This window comes from Thermobia domestica, chromosome 1, assembly GCF_964235325.1.
Source record: "Thermobia domestica chromosome 1, izTheDome1.hap1.1, whole genome shotgun sequence".
NCBI classification, from domain to species: domain Eukaryota; kingdom Metazoa; phylum Arthropoda; class Insecta; order Zygentoma; family Lepismatidae; genus Thermobia; species Thermobia domestica.
Window position 1 is genome coordinate 176,511,845 of NC_137454.1, and position 18,009 is coordinate 176,529,853.

At 36.1% G+C, this 18,009-nt stretch overlaps 1 protein-coding gene and 1 non-coding gene across 2 annotated transcripts in view; one reads left to right on the forward strand and one right to left on the reverse strand.

The window, feature by feature from the left end:
* Positions 1 to 4,660, reverse strand: part of LOC145691469 (uncharacterized) — an 89,741-nt gene extending 85,081 nt beyond the window's left edge. Inside the window, exon 1 of the mRNA XM_081766902.1 lies at positions 4,469 to 4,660. Coding sequence (XP_081623028.1) covers positions 4,469 to 4,612 — 144 coding nt within the window. The 5' untranslated portion in view covers positions 4,613 to 4,660. The remainder of the gene's footprint in view (positions 1 to 4,468) is intronic.
* A 662-nt stretch (positions 4,661 to 5,322) lies between these two features.
* On the forward strand, positions 5,323 to 5,394 carry TRNAH-GUG (transfer RNA histidin (anticodon GUG)). Its single transcript has one exon. It is a non-coding gene; the product is annotated as a tRNA-His (tRNA).
* Positions 5,395 to 18,009: the final 12,615 nt, after the last annotated feature.

The window sequence follows — 18,009 nt, forward strand, 5'->3', positions numbered from 1 at the left end:
ATGTTGGAGAAGGCATGAAACAGACATTAGCACAACTTTGTATTACATGTTTACGAAGAAGCAGTCCCGAGGAGTGTAATGATAATACTGCTGCATATATAAAGTACATATTCTGTATAGATTCATAACCATAACAGGTTAAATTTATAAAATTCAATAGAAAATTCGCAACCCGACCGCAAATTGAGTTATACATTTCTCGTCGGACAGTAATATACAGAAACAGGTCGTTCCACAGTCTATTGTGTAGCACTCACTCTACAGTTTTTAACAATTTTCGTCAACGCTCAACGATTCTCCTAGCCAAGGTTTGATTTCCGCTCAATATTCCTCTTATTCAATGGAGTCTTGCAACAAGTTCTGTATATCGTCATCATCATCAACAGAGCAAGAGTTTTGCTTCAGCAAACAGTATACCACAATTTGCCCTCTTTGAAAATGGGAGAGGTGTCCCATTTTGCAGCACCAATATTTAGCTATTGCACACACGAATCAGTACTACACGGCCTCGGGTACTACTTATTATCTCCGAACATAAAGACTAATACAAGACATTCGCAATGCAGGAAGTTCAATGTTAATAATTCGAAGATTACGTGTTGCAGTAATGCAAGTTTTCATTTATTTGGTAACTGTATATTTATCTAATTATGTTGTGATTATGAATGAGACTATTTTTCCCAGGAACTGAAAATAACATATTAAACGCAAACACTATTGTAAGGTATAGAATGCTTTAACTTTTAGACGCTGTGAAACAGAATACTAATACCTTTCTTCCCCTTGAGTTTGCAAATAGAAATTTTATGAAAAGATTAACATTCTTATACATAACCTTCCATTCAATTATGTAACTTCAAATCTTGTTTGTACATTAAAAAAATAAAAATAAACACAAATGGCAAATTTAATGTGGTGTAATGTAGGTGGCAAATTTAATAAATTTCTTTCTGCGGATTTTCTACTATCTACTGCCGACTTTCACCCTCCTAAGACAAGTAAGTCTAGTTTCTCTACCAAGGCAGGTGTTGAACGAAAAGGCAATAAGATGAAATTATAAAAACGGTTTAGTAGAAATTAAATGTGTAGTAGAAGGACGAAAAGCGTAGCGTCTTATTCGTTTAAAAATCAGAGAAACCTTAACAGCTGAAAATCAATTTCATCTTTAATTAAACAAAACAAAATTAACTTGAAATGTACTCTATAAGGCTTCGACAACTGAAAACGCTATTCTAATCTAAGTTGTTATTCTACAACTATTTAAGTGAAAATATATAATACTATTTGAAATACTTAAAAGAATCAACAAGGAACAGTTGTACACAATAAATTCTGAATACTTGTGAACAGAAATAAAAGAAAAATGAACACAAAATTATTCGCAATGATTTTCTTATGATCATGAAATTCTTATGAATGAAGACATTTACTTTATTAGATTAGCCAGTTATTTTACTTACTTATCAATAAGTACGGTACATGAATAGTTTACATTCTCTGTTATAGGCTATATAATACCACAATGCTTTAATACATTGCGAAAACTTCGGCAAGAAAATAAAATGAATGCTTCATAAATCTGCAATAAAAATGTCAAACAATAGTAATAAAGCCAACAGAGTCACTTAGAAATTATAAATATGTGCTATTAATCAACATTAAAACATATAACTTGTGTTCAGACAGTTATGTTAGCACGCTCAGGAATATAAACTTCCTCAGGAATATAAATCATTTTACTTCAAATTTTGATTCCTGATCAATTCTTAGAATTCCAGACTTGGGAAATTCATTGAAGTCCAAATATGATTTCTAAGGATGGCATCGAACAAAGATGCATATTAATGCTTGAATTATGACTGTTAATTTATGAATGTAGTTAACAATTAAAACCCCCATTCTAGATAGAATACTCCCACTCCCAACAATTCATAGAACAGTAGCAAATATAAAAGTAAGTCTTCAAAAAAATTTGGGAAAAGGAATTCAAGTAACCGGGAACTATAATATAATGGAGAGAAGAGTAAATGAATGAGCATGGGAGCTCCTTAGGTATTTGGTATTTTTATTCTTACTCTATGGTAATATTGCATAACACGACAAGCAACAGGAAATCTTATTGTTCTTGTAATTTATAGTCAGTTGCTCCGTATATTTTATTAAACATTAAAAAAAAAAATGCCTCCTAATTTACATTATTCTTAAATTAATACTTTTCTGACTAGAATATATACTTATTTATTAAAATTAAAATAAGTCGTAACAGTTTCAGTAACTTAACGTTTATTATCAGATGTTAACTTGCAGAAATATCCCCATAACATTAAATTATTATTGTTGTATAATTTTTATTTAATTTTAATAACATTAAAATTATGTATTACTTTAATTTTAATAAGTATATATACTCTGGTCAGAAAAGTATCAATTATTTAAGTAATAGTTCCAGAATCAATATGAATGAAGTTTTACATTATTCTTATGGAGAAGGCAAGCTTGGTCAAAATTTCGGTGCTAACGTATTTGAGGTATTCATATATTTGTAAAATTTACAGAAGAAATGTCGAATTTTATTTCAAAAGAAGAATATATAGCTAAATAATTAAAATATGTGGGGAACTTATCTGTGACATCCGTAATAATGTTAAAATACGTCATCCATACTGTATGCTTTTAAGCACATAATAGTCCATAAAGAAACTATGATGACCTGCATTTCTATGGCAATGCACTGCGTAAAGTCATGATCCGTAACGATAACCTCTCCGCGACATATAAGGAATCTAGTAACAAAAGAAACATATAAGGAATCTAGTAACAAAAGAACACTATGCTGGACGCACCTCCGTGCGGGACATCAGCTTCACCCTATCCTCAGCGACCTATTTACACAGTTTGATACAATTCATACTTTTCACTGGCCACCTAGAACAGTTTTTTTTTTTTTTTTCACCGTCGTTTTTACAGCACAGCCGCACAACATGTCAAATAACGGCTAAACCTTCCTAAATTTAATCTGTACCGGTACCGGTACCTAGGAATGCAACTCCTCCACATGAAACAATCCATAAGGCACTAATAGTACATTTTGTGAAGAAAGTAGTTTATAATTTATGAATTAAGATATGGATACCTAAAATAGGGAAGCATAAAAATTTCATGCAGTGGTTCGAACCACCTCAATTGCAATAGATTGGAACTACTAGGAATCTAGTCATTTCTAATAGCACATAAGCAATTTATAAACTGATCACAATACATGGAAAGTGATCCTGCTGTATGCATAGCTATCACCGAAAGTATATATCGTACTCAATACATATTCTCTTGACGATTAAAGAAGAGAAAACAATTTTATATGAACTACATACAAACTGATCCATTGGGCTCTAGCATTATAATTAACCATCACCATTAGGTTGGTGGGAAATTTTCCTGTCATATGATACCATAATTACATTTCTCTCGCATTTGTCGTTTCTTCAAGCACAAATGAGAACTGGTCAAATTGAATCATCCATGGGTCACGGAAGGCACCATCCAGAATTTTTTGTTGGGAGGGGAGGACCTACAAGCCACTGCGTGTAGGCGAACGGGTATTATTCTGCATTCGGGTAATAGTATACATGAGAACCCCCTGATCTGCGTTTCTTCTGTGTTCTATTACCCCTTCTACATGAAATACCATAAATTCTCCACGTAATGCAATAGTAAGAAGTATCGATGTGCACAAGACATGCGATATGCGTTAAATTCCCCCCCCCCTCCCACACACACAGTCATAGATAAAGTACAAGGGCACTACACATGCAGATATAAAGTACAGGTACGTTCTTTTTTATTTTCGCACCAGTCGATAAGTAAATAAAAGTCGCTTTGTTACCCCCTTTGTAAGTTCGTACATACTCAATGAATAATCCTTAAAAGTATGAGTGTCCTGCTCCTTCGGGAACTGATGCAGCTTCATGTATACTATAACCGGGATGTGGACCATCTGCACCTCAGTGGGTGTGCCTCTGGATCATGATAAAATTGAAATCTAGAACTCAGTTCAAGCCCGATATTTCATGCTATAAAATGTATTTTATTATATTATTATTTGTGAAGTGATATATTGTAATAATAGTTAATATTTAAAGTTCAAGCAGTCAGCTTAAAAGAATTAAATAGCCATAATAGGAAATAAATAGATAACTCACCATGTCACATTACTTCCAGACAAATGTCACTGGAACTAATAGCCTTGCACTACGAATACCGAAATACTTCTAGCTACGTCGGAATATTTAGGAATATTCAGACATTTTTCATACTACATAACAAATATATATTTAAAAAATCGATATCTTAATAAAACATTGTATGTTTTCCACATGCATGGCAATAAAATAAGAAATGAACAAAAGGGATTTACATTTGTAAACAAAGATATGGAAAAGGAACTGTTACTATATTGACAATGACTTACCTTAATGTTTCTAAGTGATCTCATCGATTCCCTGCGTCTGATTCGAGCTTTGAAATCTGATAATCCATGAAGAAATGAGTTTTCTTTATTTAAACTCAACAGTAACGACTTTGTTGACTTTCGAATCTTCCTCCTTGGCGCCATGTTTACCAGTTTGAAGATGATTCCTCTAGATGTCAGACTCGTACACAGCTAAATTTACGAAATCCAGCAACGGAGGGGAGATGAATGTAAGCAGAAGCTGCGGAAATTAGAAGCAGAAGTTACTCCTCAATTAGTCCTCATATAGAGCATTTTTTAGTAATTGTATTTTGTAATAAAATATATGTGACACTGGAACTTCAAGATATAAAGTTATGTATGTATTAGCCGTATTTATTTCTCAGTAATAACAAGAAATATAACATCCGTGAAACTACAGAGAAAATAGTGAATTATTCAATTCCGATGTTTGCGAACTCAGAATAAAAGTGTCTTTAATCTAAGTAATTATTATTATTATTATTATTATTATTATTATTTATATATATGATCTAATTATTGAAGTAAGCTTTCCGTTCAATTCAATTTGTTAAATCCTGACAGTACTCGCAAATAGTGTCTTTATATTTTGCTTCGTTTACTTCATGTTGAAAATAAGAATAAGAAAACAAATGAATATTAAGATAATAGTATAATCAGAAAGAGCTCGTAATAATAATAGGTTTATTTGTACAATTATTGTTTTACTTCGATTCATGAAACTATATATCGTATCACATATGTTTTATCACGCCAGAAGCATTACAGAGAAATCGCGAGGGCGTCTCCCGTGGAAACCGCATTTGGAGCGACCTGCGATGTGCCTCGTCGTAGCCGTGATCGTCTAGTGGTTAGGACATTGCGTTGTGGCCGCAATAACCCAGGTTCGAATCCTGGTCACGGCAATGGTAACATTGCCACGGCATGAGGTGACTTTTTTTAACATTGAAATTTATTTGTATGATAATATGGATGTTGATTTTTATTTCTAGTGATATTGTTCTGTGCGTAGTCACAGAATTGCTTCTGAATAGTTAAAAATATTTTTAATCACATAGCCTATACGATACAATCAGTGATTTATTTGTGAATTTTGTAGAAGGGGGGAATATTTATAAAGAATTGCCACTAAAACATGAAGTTGAATTATTGTACTTTAAAACAGATTGTATAGCCTATGAAAGGGGGAAATATCTTTCCAGGTTGGGAAGACTGAATTAAACCTAGAGACAGGGAAGTCAAAAGTTAGAAGGGGGGAAATTCCCAGGCTTCCCTGGCTACAAATATATCCCTGGATGCAATCGTTAGTCTTGCATGCGACCAGGCACGTGGCCGGACCCCCTTCCTTCGAGACGAGAAATGAAAAAGAAATTAAGAAAGGATGAAACCAAATGAAATGAGAAAAAGAAGGTTCAGCGTTAAAAATTAAAAAAAAAAAACTACAGGAAACTTTTTGGTTACTCTTTGTTATGAGATTTGTATTATTTGCAATACATGGTGGCGAGGTGAGCGAGATATCCTGAAAAAGTCAGGAAATTTGAAATTTCTAGAAAAGTTACGGAATTCTCAGAATTTCTGCTTCCAGTCAGGGAGATTTTAAGCTTTTAAAGTATAGTGCCGTTGTGTACCAGCGTGGACATTTTTTATCATAATTTTTCGTCATCTTATCCTTACAGTATCAAACATGTTATTTCAAAAACAATTTTCTACTGCTTCTCTAACCTGTCATTTGGAACAGACAGTAGTTGACGGCATAATAGAAACATAAATTTATGTGGAAAGAAGTTCTCTCAACATTTAATTCAAGAGAGAAAGGAACGCAGATATTGTAAAATGTTTTAGAAGAGATTATTGAGTATGTACTTTTTATAATAGTTGGGGTCATAATGAAAGGAAAATTCTTATATTTGAATGACAGAGGAAGGACGTAAATATTGTAAAATCTTTTTCAACACGCTTTTTTATTACTTTACTCGAGATTTCTTCATAGTTTGTTACTAAAATACTTAGCAACATATCCTCATTTTATTGTCCTAACAAACCAATATATGTTGATAGTAAATTAGTTTAGATTGATGGAGCTCCTGGGTATTCAGAATTTCATGTCACCCCCTCCCCTTCGTTACGAAATCCTGCTAAAGGAACCAACATATGTTCCAGTAAAATAGTTCAGAATGATCGAGCCCCTGGTGTGATGACCACAGTATTTCATGTCACGGATCCTCCCCTTCACGAAAACCTGACTACGTGCCTTAGTCATTTTTATTATTTTTGAAACGTCTTTTTCACTAGCGGACCAGAAGAGTCGTTTGGAGGGGCGGATTACCTTCTGGAAGATGAATATGGGCTCAAATAAAGGAAACACGTTTATGCAATTTCCAGAAAACTCTATGAAACTAGTATCAATTGGAAAGCTGACATGTGCCTTTCTGTATCACAAAACCAAATGTGTTTAGAAGCAAAAGGGTAGCCTTCCGGAGTGCAGTTGCTTTCTCCGCCCAACCCGTGGATCCGTCACTGACGTCTTCCAATCCCTGGCACATACAATCACACACTTATTCTATAATTCTGAGGCAACAGATATCCTTTCATTTTAAAAGTACAGGAATTAGAGAAATACAACACAGAATTTGAATTGATAGCTTTTACCAGTTTTTCTAGTCTAAAAAGTACTCTGCTCCCCATCGATATTTTGCTATGGATGTAGAGTTGCCATATTTCAAAAATGAAAATCTGGAACGCTACTGAATTACGAGAATCTTTGAAATGTTTGAAATGAAAAGAAGAAAAATATACTAATTTACTTTTTTATATTAGAAAGACTTGTTCAAGTATTACGCAATCACATTTTTAGTCATTTTCGTAGATGATCTATCCTCCTCATAAGCCTCTATTAAAAAAAAAAAAAAATACTCCAACATTTTCCCAGTGTCTCTTCAGTAAAACCTTTTGTCCTTGGCTCAATAAAACGAAAGCTTCATACAAGTAGTTAAATCGTGAACTTAATTAAATCTGTTTTATGTATTCAAGTTTTTTTTTTTTTTTTTTTTTTTAATTTTTGAATTACCATACTCAGAAGTTGAAGAGAATAATTATATACCTAATTCTGTGAAAAAAGCAAACTGTAATATTCCCTTTCTTTCTTCTTCTCTGAAATTCGTCACATTTAAGCATCCCGAGAAATGTTTTCGGGACGCCGATCTCGAATCCATGACGGTCCCGGAATGGCAACCCTATATGCATGAGATATTTTTCTAACATTGACTCAACCTCTTTTATTTTACCATGATAATAACTTGTGCTTTCACTTAGTTTAATCAGAAATAGCATAATTTTATGGTTTCAGTAAGTTTTTATATTGTCGCGTTATCATTTACCGTCTCCACAATGTAAGAGAGGCCCAGGAACTTTTTTTTTCTTTTTTTTTTTTCATTTCTCCACATCCGCGTTATTGCATGAATTGTACAGCACGCAATAAATCAATGTTATAGTATTGGCAGTGAACGAGGAAGAACTGAGATCTGCATCCATACAATACGTACTGAAAATGAATGAAAATTTAATATTTGGCGAGATTTTCTTGATTCGTCAGATAGAGTTCTTTTGGTGGAATTTGGTGGACATAAATTTCGAGCTTGGAGATCAGAAAGCCATGTGCAAACTTGAAAGCATTGTTTCAGTAACCCCGTCCAAATTATATAATTTGATGGAGCACCTAAACTTCGAACTCTACTGATTAGAATAAAAAACAGAAAGTGTTTTTGTTCCTTAGTGATTTTATTTTTAGGATAGTAAAATACTGACGATAATTGCATCCTATAGTTACAGCAATATTAGGTTTCAAGACAACCAATCTTCTCTATGATACCTGTAATCAGAAGCTTTTAAATTTAAAAAAAAAAAACAGTGTAGTGTTTTAATAAATTACATATCATGCTTCTTTAGAGATTACTGTCTCTGTCCAGGATATTTTTTTATGATATACATACATACATATACATATATATGAGTCTCGTTAGAAAGAAATGCCTTTTTTTTTTAAGTGTAAAATCTGATCTATTTTGGTCAGGATGGGGTTGATTTTGAATCAACATCTTTTGGTACGATTTTGGTAGCTTCCTCTAAGGAAAAAGAAAATTTATTAACGTCATATCTTTTTTTGTCTCCCATAAGATGTCTATACATCTTATTCGAAATGTCTGTACCTATTCGTTCCCGCTGTGTGTACCTAGGTATTATTTAAAACAGCTCTTGCTAATATTTCTGAATTGTAATTTTAAAATTAAACATTAAAAAGATCAAGAATTATGTTGTCTTGCTACATAATTTCTTAAACGCAAGTCAAACATTCTAGTACAGAGACGACGCTAGACGGGGACAATAGACAGACGGCCTCTGACATGTATTGTAATGTAGGTCAATTAACATAAAAGTACTGTTTTCGGTACAGATACACACAACAAATCTTCCCCCTCTTTCCCCTCCCCTCCCCAGAAAATTAAAATTTCGCGTCGACTGTTCTGGTAACATTTAAATTTTCAAATGACAAGTTTAGCTTGATACATAATCTCTGGGCAGATAATAGACAATTCACATCACATTCCTGTATATGCAAACGATACAATTTAAACATAAACACTCGATTATAAGTTCTGTTACTCAAGGTCTAGTGATAGTTTACTTTGGAGCTTAAGAAATAGGTGTTATTTCATTGTTGGACACTGGAGACAATAATTTACTAGAAATAAGTAATAGCAAAAACAAAAAGAAGAAGAAGAAGAAAAAATCATTGCACAATTCTAACTCTAACGTTTACTCTAGCGCAATCGAAGATTGCTTGCACACAGATCCGTCTTTTACGTTGGACTTCACAGCACGTAGTTCCGCTCGTTGCTACTAGGTGGCAATCAAGTTCAGACGTTGTTGCTGGGTTTATGAGTTTTTGTGCATTTACTATCAATACTTGTTACCAGATGGCTGAAACTTGCTGATGCGAATAGGAAAAAGTATCATTCCGGAGTCGACACCTGATCGAGCCAATAGCTACAAGTAATCAGATAATATAGTATTCAAAAATAATTAAACGACAGCAAAAATTGTGAGCGTAATGCCTACTTGTTGTAAACACAGAATTTCCTTCCTTTCTTTTGCTTTTTTAACTCAAATTTAATTACTCTTTTATTGTTGTTGTTGTTGTTGCTCCGGTCAATTTTCTTCAAGAATAAATTTCCCGGACGATTTCTTCCAGTTTTGTTGCATTTTATTTGTTGTTTAGATGTATCTATTGTACTTAAAGGTTTCACCTTTGTGATGTTATTTAGGGACAACAAAGGGAAGTTGCTCCCCTCCTCTGAGTTTCAAAAATACATATTTTTATTTAAGTCTATAATTAAGATACTAATTAAAATGATCTGGTTGATTTGGATTTGGTGTCTAGTTTCTCGTTTAGCAGCGAGGCTATATAACACGTGGATCTACAGCTTTACGTGGGATCCAAATTACATGAGCTCCCGTCAGAAATCGAACCCCGGCCTCCCACGCCAAATAATAATAAATGAAAAACGTGAAACTGTTATGTCGATAGACACTTTTCCCCCGATTCCCAAGCAAAATCTGAAATTGTGCTACTGGCTTCGTTGATTATTTGATTATTTGGTAAAATACTTTCGACATAGGCCTATTCATATTTTTCAACATAGGATCCTGACCAAAGCAATAAAAATGATTGTCATTATTTTTACTCAATTTTACGTTATTTACAAAAAGTGATTATTTCATGTCCGGGTAAAGCAGAAAAATACATTTCCCTATAGAAAAGAGGAAGTGACTGAGTTAGTGATTGACTGATGAAGACATGGGTTAACCTAGAAAGTTGGCCAGTGGGGAAGGACAGTGGCGTTTCTGGTATATAAAATTTGGGGGGGACATCAAAGGAAGTGATTTAAATGCTAGTACCTCAGCGGAATTTTAGATTATATCATGCCGATTTGTTATTTATTTATTAAACAGATGACGGTGACAGACTGAACAAAATTAAATTATCTAGCAGCTATTCAATAATACATTGAAGAATAAAATAAATTTAAAAAATCGACACGAAAATGCAAATTCACACATACAATGACGTAAGGAATACAAAATCATCGTAATGTCCTTTAGTTATCTATTTTCTTTAATGGCGATTAGTAAGTACGCCGATCATGCCACCCCATCCCCCACCCCAAAGCTCATGTGGGCCCCTACATTAGGGTGACCAAATCTTCAACTAGAAAAAACGGGACAATTTTTTACATTTGGATAGGTTACTCCCCTAAATATATATTTTTGCCTCTCCGTTCTCTCTCCCTCTTTCTTTCTCTCTCTCTCTGTGTATCTCTCACAAAAAGGGCAAATTTACCGAAACCGAACACCGCCCGAAACATTGTTTTTCATAAGACTTTCAGCCCCTTGCACTGTCGTCTGCGGAGTGGGAGTCTTGGAGGGGGAGGCCTAGGAGGGAAAACAGTGCAGCCACCACATCCAATATTGCAAATGTCGTAATGACGTTGCTCAGTAATTAGACCTATTCCAATATAATCACATAGCTTAGAAAATAATAATATAAATTAGGAAAATTTAGCGATTCGAAAGGTTTTTTGTACCCAATGTACGTACGTAAATACGGGACATTTTGGCGTCCCGGGAGAAGTTTTCGGGACACCGGGAATGGTAGTGAAAAAACGGGACAATCCCGTTTTTACGGGACGGTTGGTCACCCTACCCTACATTGTATTTATGAATATGTAGTATTTGGCATAATTTGAACTCAAATTGTCTTCAAATCCTCATTATATGCCTCCTGCATCTGAATCCCCCCCCCCCAAGTTACAGAGAAATCGGTGCCCTTGGCGATTAGACCAAAGATCGTCATGCGGCGATCACTGCTTGCAGTAGATCTGCCTGCTACTCGTCTAAGCTGAGGTCTAGTAAATCATGATGTGTGGGACAGATGATAACATGATTCAATCTTTCCTGTGGCATTGTGTTTCTAGTCTTCGAATAGATCTAAAACTCTGTTCAGCTTCACATGGAGAAACTAGCAGTACAATCAAAAGACGCAATAAGTTTTGAACTTCTTTAAACATTTGATCGAACTTCTGGTTCCACTTCTTGTAGTACAGTACTTTGCAAGCATGACTGACACAAGACACGCCAGACTTCTGCAGAAACATTTTCATCTCAAGAGAAAATGACACTGCATCTATTTCTGGATAATTTTCAAGTGTCAACTTGTTCGACCACACCTGATAAAAGTCGTATCTTCTAGTTGCGGAAGACGCAGGAAATCCGACTAAGTGAATCTTGATTCTAGGCCTTTTGGAACCACACCAATGATGGCATATTTTTTCCCCCTATAATACGCACTGACATCTTCAGGAACAAAATTTTCAACCTGTCCTATGTACTTCCTTGGTACTCTCTTCATTCTTGGCAATGAAAAGGGGTTCAAATTATATTTTTCTACTTTCTCACTAGCTTCTTGCATTATCTTGTCAAACCTTTCTTCGTTGTGTAGGTTCTGAATATTTCCTGAAACAATGTCAACACCTTTAATCAAGCCTGTTACAGTTTATTTCTAACTTTGGAATGACTTCTTCAGAAGTACCAGAATGCCAATTATTTTCTAAGTAATAAATCCAACAGCTTTATGCCAGTTTCAAAATGGAATAGAAGAACTGGAGCTCTTGTAAGCTCTTTTTCGGTTTCAGAAATACCATGCAGAGTTTCTAGTATAACATCATATTTATCTAGAATTTCTCGAATCTGGTCACCTCTGTATAACCATCTTGTAGGACAAAGCGGTTTTATTCTAGTGACATTGTCTATTGGTCCTTCAGATTAGATTCAAGTATAGCAACAAAATTTCCTCTTGCTACCTGGTATAACTGATTGAGAAAACAAGACACCTAACTCATGAGCTCATTGCATTGCATTCATGAGTTTCCAAATATTACCCTGAAGGACTATTACTCGACTAATGAAGGAAGATAAAAATATTAGGCCTACATTAACATAATGTTATAATCCAACATATACACCTTTGGCATGGGAGACCCGGGTTCTGTTCCCGGAGGTAGCTCATGTGGATCGGTTCCCACATTAAGCTCGAGAGGTCCACGTCTCATATAGCCTCGCTACTGAAAGAGAGGCTAAACTGAAAATCAATTAATCAAGCTCTGAATTTCTTTAAGATTACAGACATGAAATTTGATATTTGGTCTTGTGATATAAAATAACTAAACACGTGTTTCAACATTTCTTGAATCTTCACGCAGAAGGGAAGGAATTGGACAGTAGGGATGATTCACTAACTAAGATTCCAAACGAGGTGTTCGAATTTCGTGCGAGACTTCGAGCTCACTGTCAGAGGAATACTATATGATGGAAGAATCCAACATATTGCCTGCAATAAGTAACACGGGGAATATGGTAATAAATACTAATTTCCGTTTCCATTGCTATCGAAAATCCTTTGAAAAAATATAAATTCCGATGCAAATTTCAATTTTTATCGCAAATTGCAATGCACGAAACAATCTAAAATTTTAAAAAAAACTGATATAATTACAAACTATGTATGTATCTCAAGGAATTATACCTAGTTATATCATAAATACTGTCACAAGTTTGAATGTGTATAACAGAGAGAGTATTAACACCAAGGCAATGTATTTTGGTCATGTTTTACATTGATATGTTGTACACCTAACGCATGAATCATTTTTCGAAATGTCCCCCCTTGGCCTTGATGCAGGCACGAAGTCTGTCCGCTCACTGGTCAATGGCATTACGCACCACGTCCATGGTAAAATTCTTCAGTGCTCGGGTCAAGGATTGTTTCAGACTGTCGACAGATGGATGCCGTTTATGGCAGACCTTTGCCTGAAGGACTGCCCAAAGTTTGTAGTCCAACGGGTTAAGGTCTGGGCTGCTAGAAGGCAATCAGCGGTAGAAATGAAATCGGGGACGTTCCGTGCCAGCCAGTCCTGCGTTATTTCCACTTTGTGGCCTGGAGCGAAATCCTGCTGGAAGGTCCACCTTTCTCCAGGGAACATGGTAGCAGACAGTGGTTTCACCATAGGTGTTAGCACTGTGTCCTGGTACACTTTGGTAGATGTTTTAACACCTTGTTCGCAAAAATGCAGCTGAGTTGTGCCTGAGTAGCTCACTCCTCTCCAAACCATCACAGGTAGGATGATGTGCCCTCTGAACCCTTGGAGATGTCTCAGCCGTAGAGTGAGTATTATAAGAGGTTTCACCCCCCTTTCCCGCTGAAATTGGTTGAACAACTAGCGCCGCCACCCAAAGGAGTTCGGGAAGTATGAACTACTGAAAACAAAAACTAATCGTTTATGTTATTTGACCGTTCAGAGCGGAAGCCGTAGAGTGAGTATTATAATACTCACTCTACGGTCTCAGCAGCTGCAGTACATGACGTGGCATACACACGGTCATTTTGGGCGTTGTAGGCCTGCTCAATTGTGAACACCTTTTCGCCAGTGAACAGAATCTTTCTGTGCAGATTGTTGGCATAACGCCACAACATTCTCTTTGATTTAAGGACTCTCTGCAACATTAATGTTTGGGTCGGAAAGTGACCAGTCCGCCTCTTATACGCCCGTAGATGTAGGTCACTCCTGAGCACACGAGACATGGAATTTCTGCTGATGTTCATCTCAGCAGCCATCACACTTTGTGTTCGAACAGGATTTCTTCGAACTTTTGCTGCGACTGCTTTCTGGACCTGTGGGGTTCGTACCGTTCGTGGTCTGCCACTCATTGCGCGGTCAGCTGCTGTTCCAGTCTCGGTGTATCGCTGTATGGCGCGATACATGAATCTCTTGCTGATTTGTAGGGGTTTCAGGAGGTTGAAAATCTCACCTGCTGTCTTCCCGACATTGTGTACTGCAATTCCTGCTACACGATTTTCGTAATCAACCCACTCCATCAGAACTCAGTACAATATCAACGTATGTCATGAGTCAAACACACACTACATGCATCTTCCGCTTTATATACAGATGGCAGCAGTGTGACCGCCCAGCAAAAATAAATGAAATGAAATCTTTGAGTTTTACGTCCCACGGTTATGCCGGTTAGGCTAAAGGAGACGGTGATGATGAGTAATGAATGAAATGGTGGAATGAAGAAAGTGGGAGGAAACGGGAGAACCCCGAGAAAACCCACGCACACGGTGTTTGTCCACCACAAGGTTAACTTGGCGGGGGCTGGGATCGAGCCCGGGGCCCAAGCACCAGAGGTGAACGCTCTACCACTGAGCCACCGCAGCCCCCCTTCCCCAGCAAAAATACTTCGTACTAACCTATGCAGAAAAAAGTACTAGATCTGTGGGAAAAGTACTAAAATTTTATCTGCTTCCATTTCACCCTATTTATGACATTTTACTATATTAATATCTCATTAGAAGGTTTCCGGCAGCTCCCCCTCCCCTGTGGGCCGGAGAGTGATCCCCCACATTCTTGAAAGAACCTCCAACTTTAAATTTTTTACAGTCAAAATTCGATACGAACCGTGCAAACTACTTACAACCTCCCAATTTTAACTTTACAACTCCAAACTAAAAATCCTGGCGGAATCCCCGCCTAATTGTCGTATTAGAACTCACTGTAAAACTGCTGAAGTAACACAAGTATGACAAATATGGAGGATGTCGGGAGAAAACAAGTAATATCATAACATGGGCTTATTGAGAAAATCGAGTTTTAATTCCTTAATAGCCTACTGTTTAAACGGATCACCAAATATGTAATATTGTTTACTGCGGTCATTTATTAGTTGGAAGAGGCGACCGGGCGGCACATACGTCCCACTTCCGCTCTTGTAAATACCACTGTTGAAAAAAGAACAGAAAAAGTTACCAGGAACAGTGAAATTATCGTACCGTAAATTGCCAATTTTTCATTAGATTTCTTTTCCCTCCCAAATGTATTTATGAGAAAAGAAAAGGAAGAGAAAAGTACTAGATTTGTTGGCGAACGTACTAGAACACTAAAATATAAAAGGTACTAGATCTAGTACGAAAGTACTAGCGGTGGTCACTGGATGGCAGCACTGTGCCACTCCGGATGCCTATAGCGCTACTCCAAACTTTGTGACAGTATTTATGATATAACTTGTACTTTCTTTTTATATCCTCTACATCAGAGAAATGACAGCCATCTACACTCTTACTGTGGATGAATTTCTAGACCAAACAGTACATTCAATAGGAATGTTGATAACTAGGACCCAGATTTTTAGTTTTCTATGTACACTTTAAGCCTCTTTAAACAGATAGTTTTAGCCTTTTTTTCCCCTCATTTTATTATTTTAAACATTTTTATGCTAAAATGACATCACAAACGCGTATGCAATCACTCAGTCAAATATCAGACATAAATGAACACAATTTACTTAATACTTTTACTGTTCACTGCAGAATTACATTTTTATAAAGATAATATACATCAATATGGCATAGGCCACTAATTTGAACCGAAGTTTGTATTTTTTTAAAGTGTTCAATTGGAAAACTATTCATGCAAAACACAAACAAAATGTTCATTTTAAGAAAATGAATTATTACAGTGCACAATCAAATACATGTTCAAATTATCTACTGTTGTATTGTATTTTATTGTACTTTCTATTGTATTTTAAAATATTTTTGTAGGGAGAAAATGTTTGCAAAACACTATATGAGCCTACCGGGTTTATTTCATAGATGCCACCGCTTTCGGTTCCCATATACTACTATATTTAGCCTTTCTTTTAAAATATTTTGCCTCTTTTAGACTCTCAGCTCAATGTAGCCGTTTTTACGGTCAATCGGCTACGTATATTTGAGTCCGAAATGACTAAAACGAAAAGTTATGTTGTAATCTTTCGTTACCAAAGAAATCAAATAGGTTCAACCAGGCTCGTATCCAGGGGGTCTAGGGAGCCAGGCCCCCGTAACTTCAGCCGGGTCCCCTACATTTTTGGACTGGCTCGGCCCTGGGTTCAACCCTAAGAATCCTGGCCCTATTGATGATATTGTTATACTTCTGTTATAATCTATATCTGTAACTACATCTATCTATAGGCCTACATAATTATTATAAAAGTTAAAAACTACATTGTCTGTGACGTTATGACGAGAAAACGGCTGAAAGTTTGAAAAGTTTAAAATGAGTCAGTCGTCAGTCGTCTATTTTTTCAGTGGCGTACGCAAAGAGAGTCCGGAACTCGATTCCACCCCTTCAGCAAGATATGCAAAAATGAGCATTCACCATACCAAGATTTGTATAAAATCAAGCCTAGATGTCAAATTTGAAGGCCTTCCTGAGATTCTGAAGTGTGTTTTTTGAACTTTTAGTTTTTTCTTCTAGAATAATAGTAGTACGTATACTCTAAAGTGAAAATTAAAGTTCGTTTACTGGGAAACAACTCTCTCATAATTTTATTTATATTTTACGAGTCAATTTTTCATATTGACAATCAAGCTGACACAAATTACCAATATTAAATTTAGGTTACTGATTTTCATATGTACGATCTTTAATGCAGAGTAATAAATAGCGTAGATTTCTCTTAGTGCGTTATGATTTCACAATTTTGTGGTGCTGATGATTACTAATCTAGTTTAAAACTTCCCTCATGTGTACTGAAATTCCCTCATCACCATTTTCATGCGATAAAGATTAGTCCAAGATGGGAATTTCCATTTCACCTAAAATGACGGAAATCCTTATCTTGGAGAAATGAGTGGCTCATAAGCCGTTAGTCGAGATAGGATTGAACTGTCCAGTAGGTCACATATTGCGAGAATGATGAGTTGAGGCTATCTCGTCATGAAAGGGTGTCGTGAAAATATAGCCTATCTCATCTTGCAGTGGCGTAACTAAAGGCTTGGGGGCCCTCCCGCAGACAGCGTGGTGTGGGGCCCCTTTCTACGTCCCACTTCACGATTTGGGTGCCCATTGATAGCTTGAGACCCCCCGCAATGAGGGGTCTGAGGGGCCCTTATTTACGCCCCTGTCATCTTGAGAAGTGTAATTGAAGACTTGCTGTAGAAAAACAATGTAAGTGCCAAAAACAATAGTTACTGTAACAGTAGAGACAAATGATAGTAAATTATGCCCAAGCGTCACAAAATAGAAAATATTATTGCTTAGAAATACAACCTAACATATAACGAAGTGAAGCTATGTATGAAAATCTAACTAAGGTTTAAACGTATTTAAAAAATAAAGAAAGTGAAATAATTGCAAGGTGACACATTACTTTCTACAGCCAGTCTTCAATATTGTTTCTACGGGAAAGGCTCGGTCTTGTCGCGTAGTTCGCTACAAAAATTCTCTCTCTCCTCGTGCGCAAGACAAATGCGACTAACGGTTGGGAGTTGACTTTAGTCAAATCTTTTGATACACATTGCTGTTTCGTGCACAGATGTCCATCTTACGTGAACTTTATTCGATCTCATCGAACACAGTGGAACT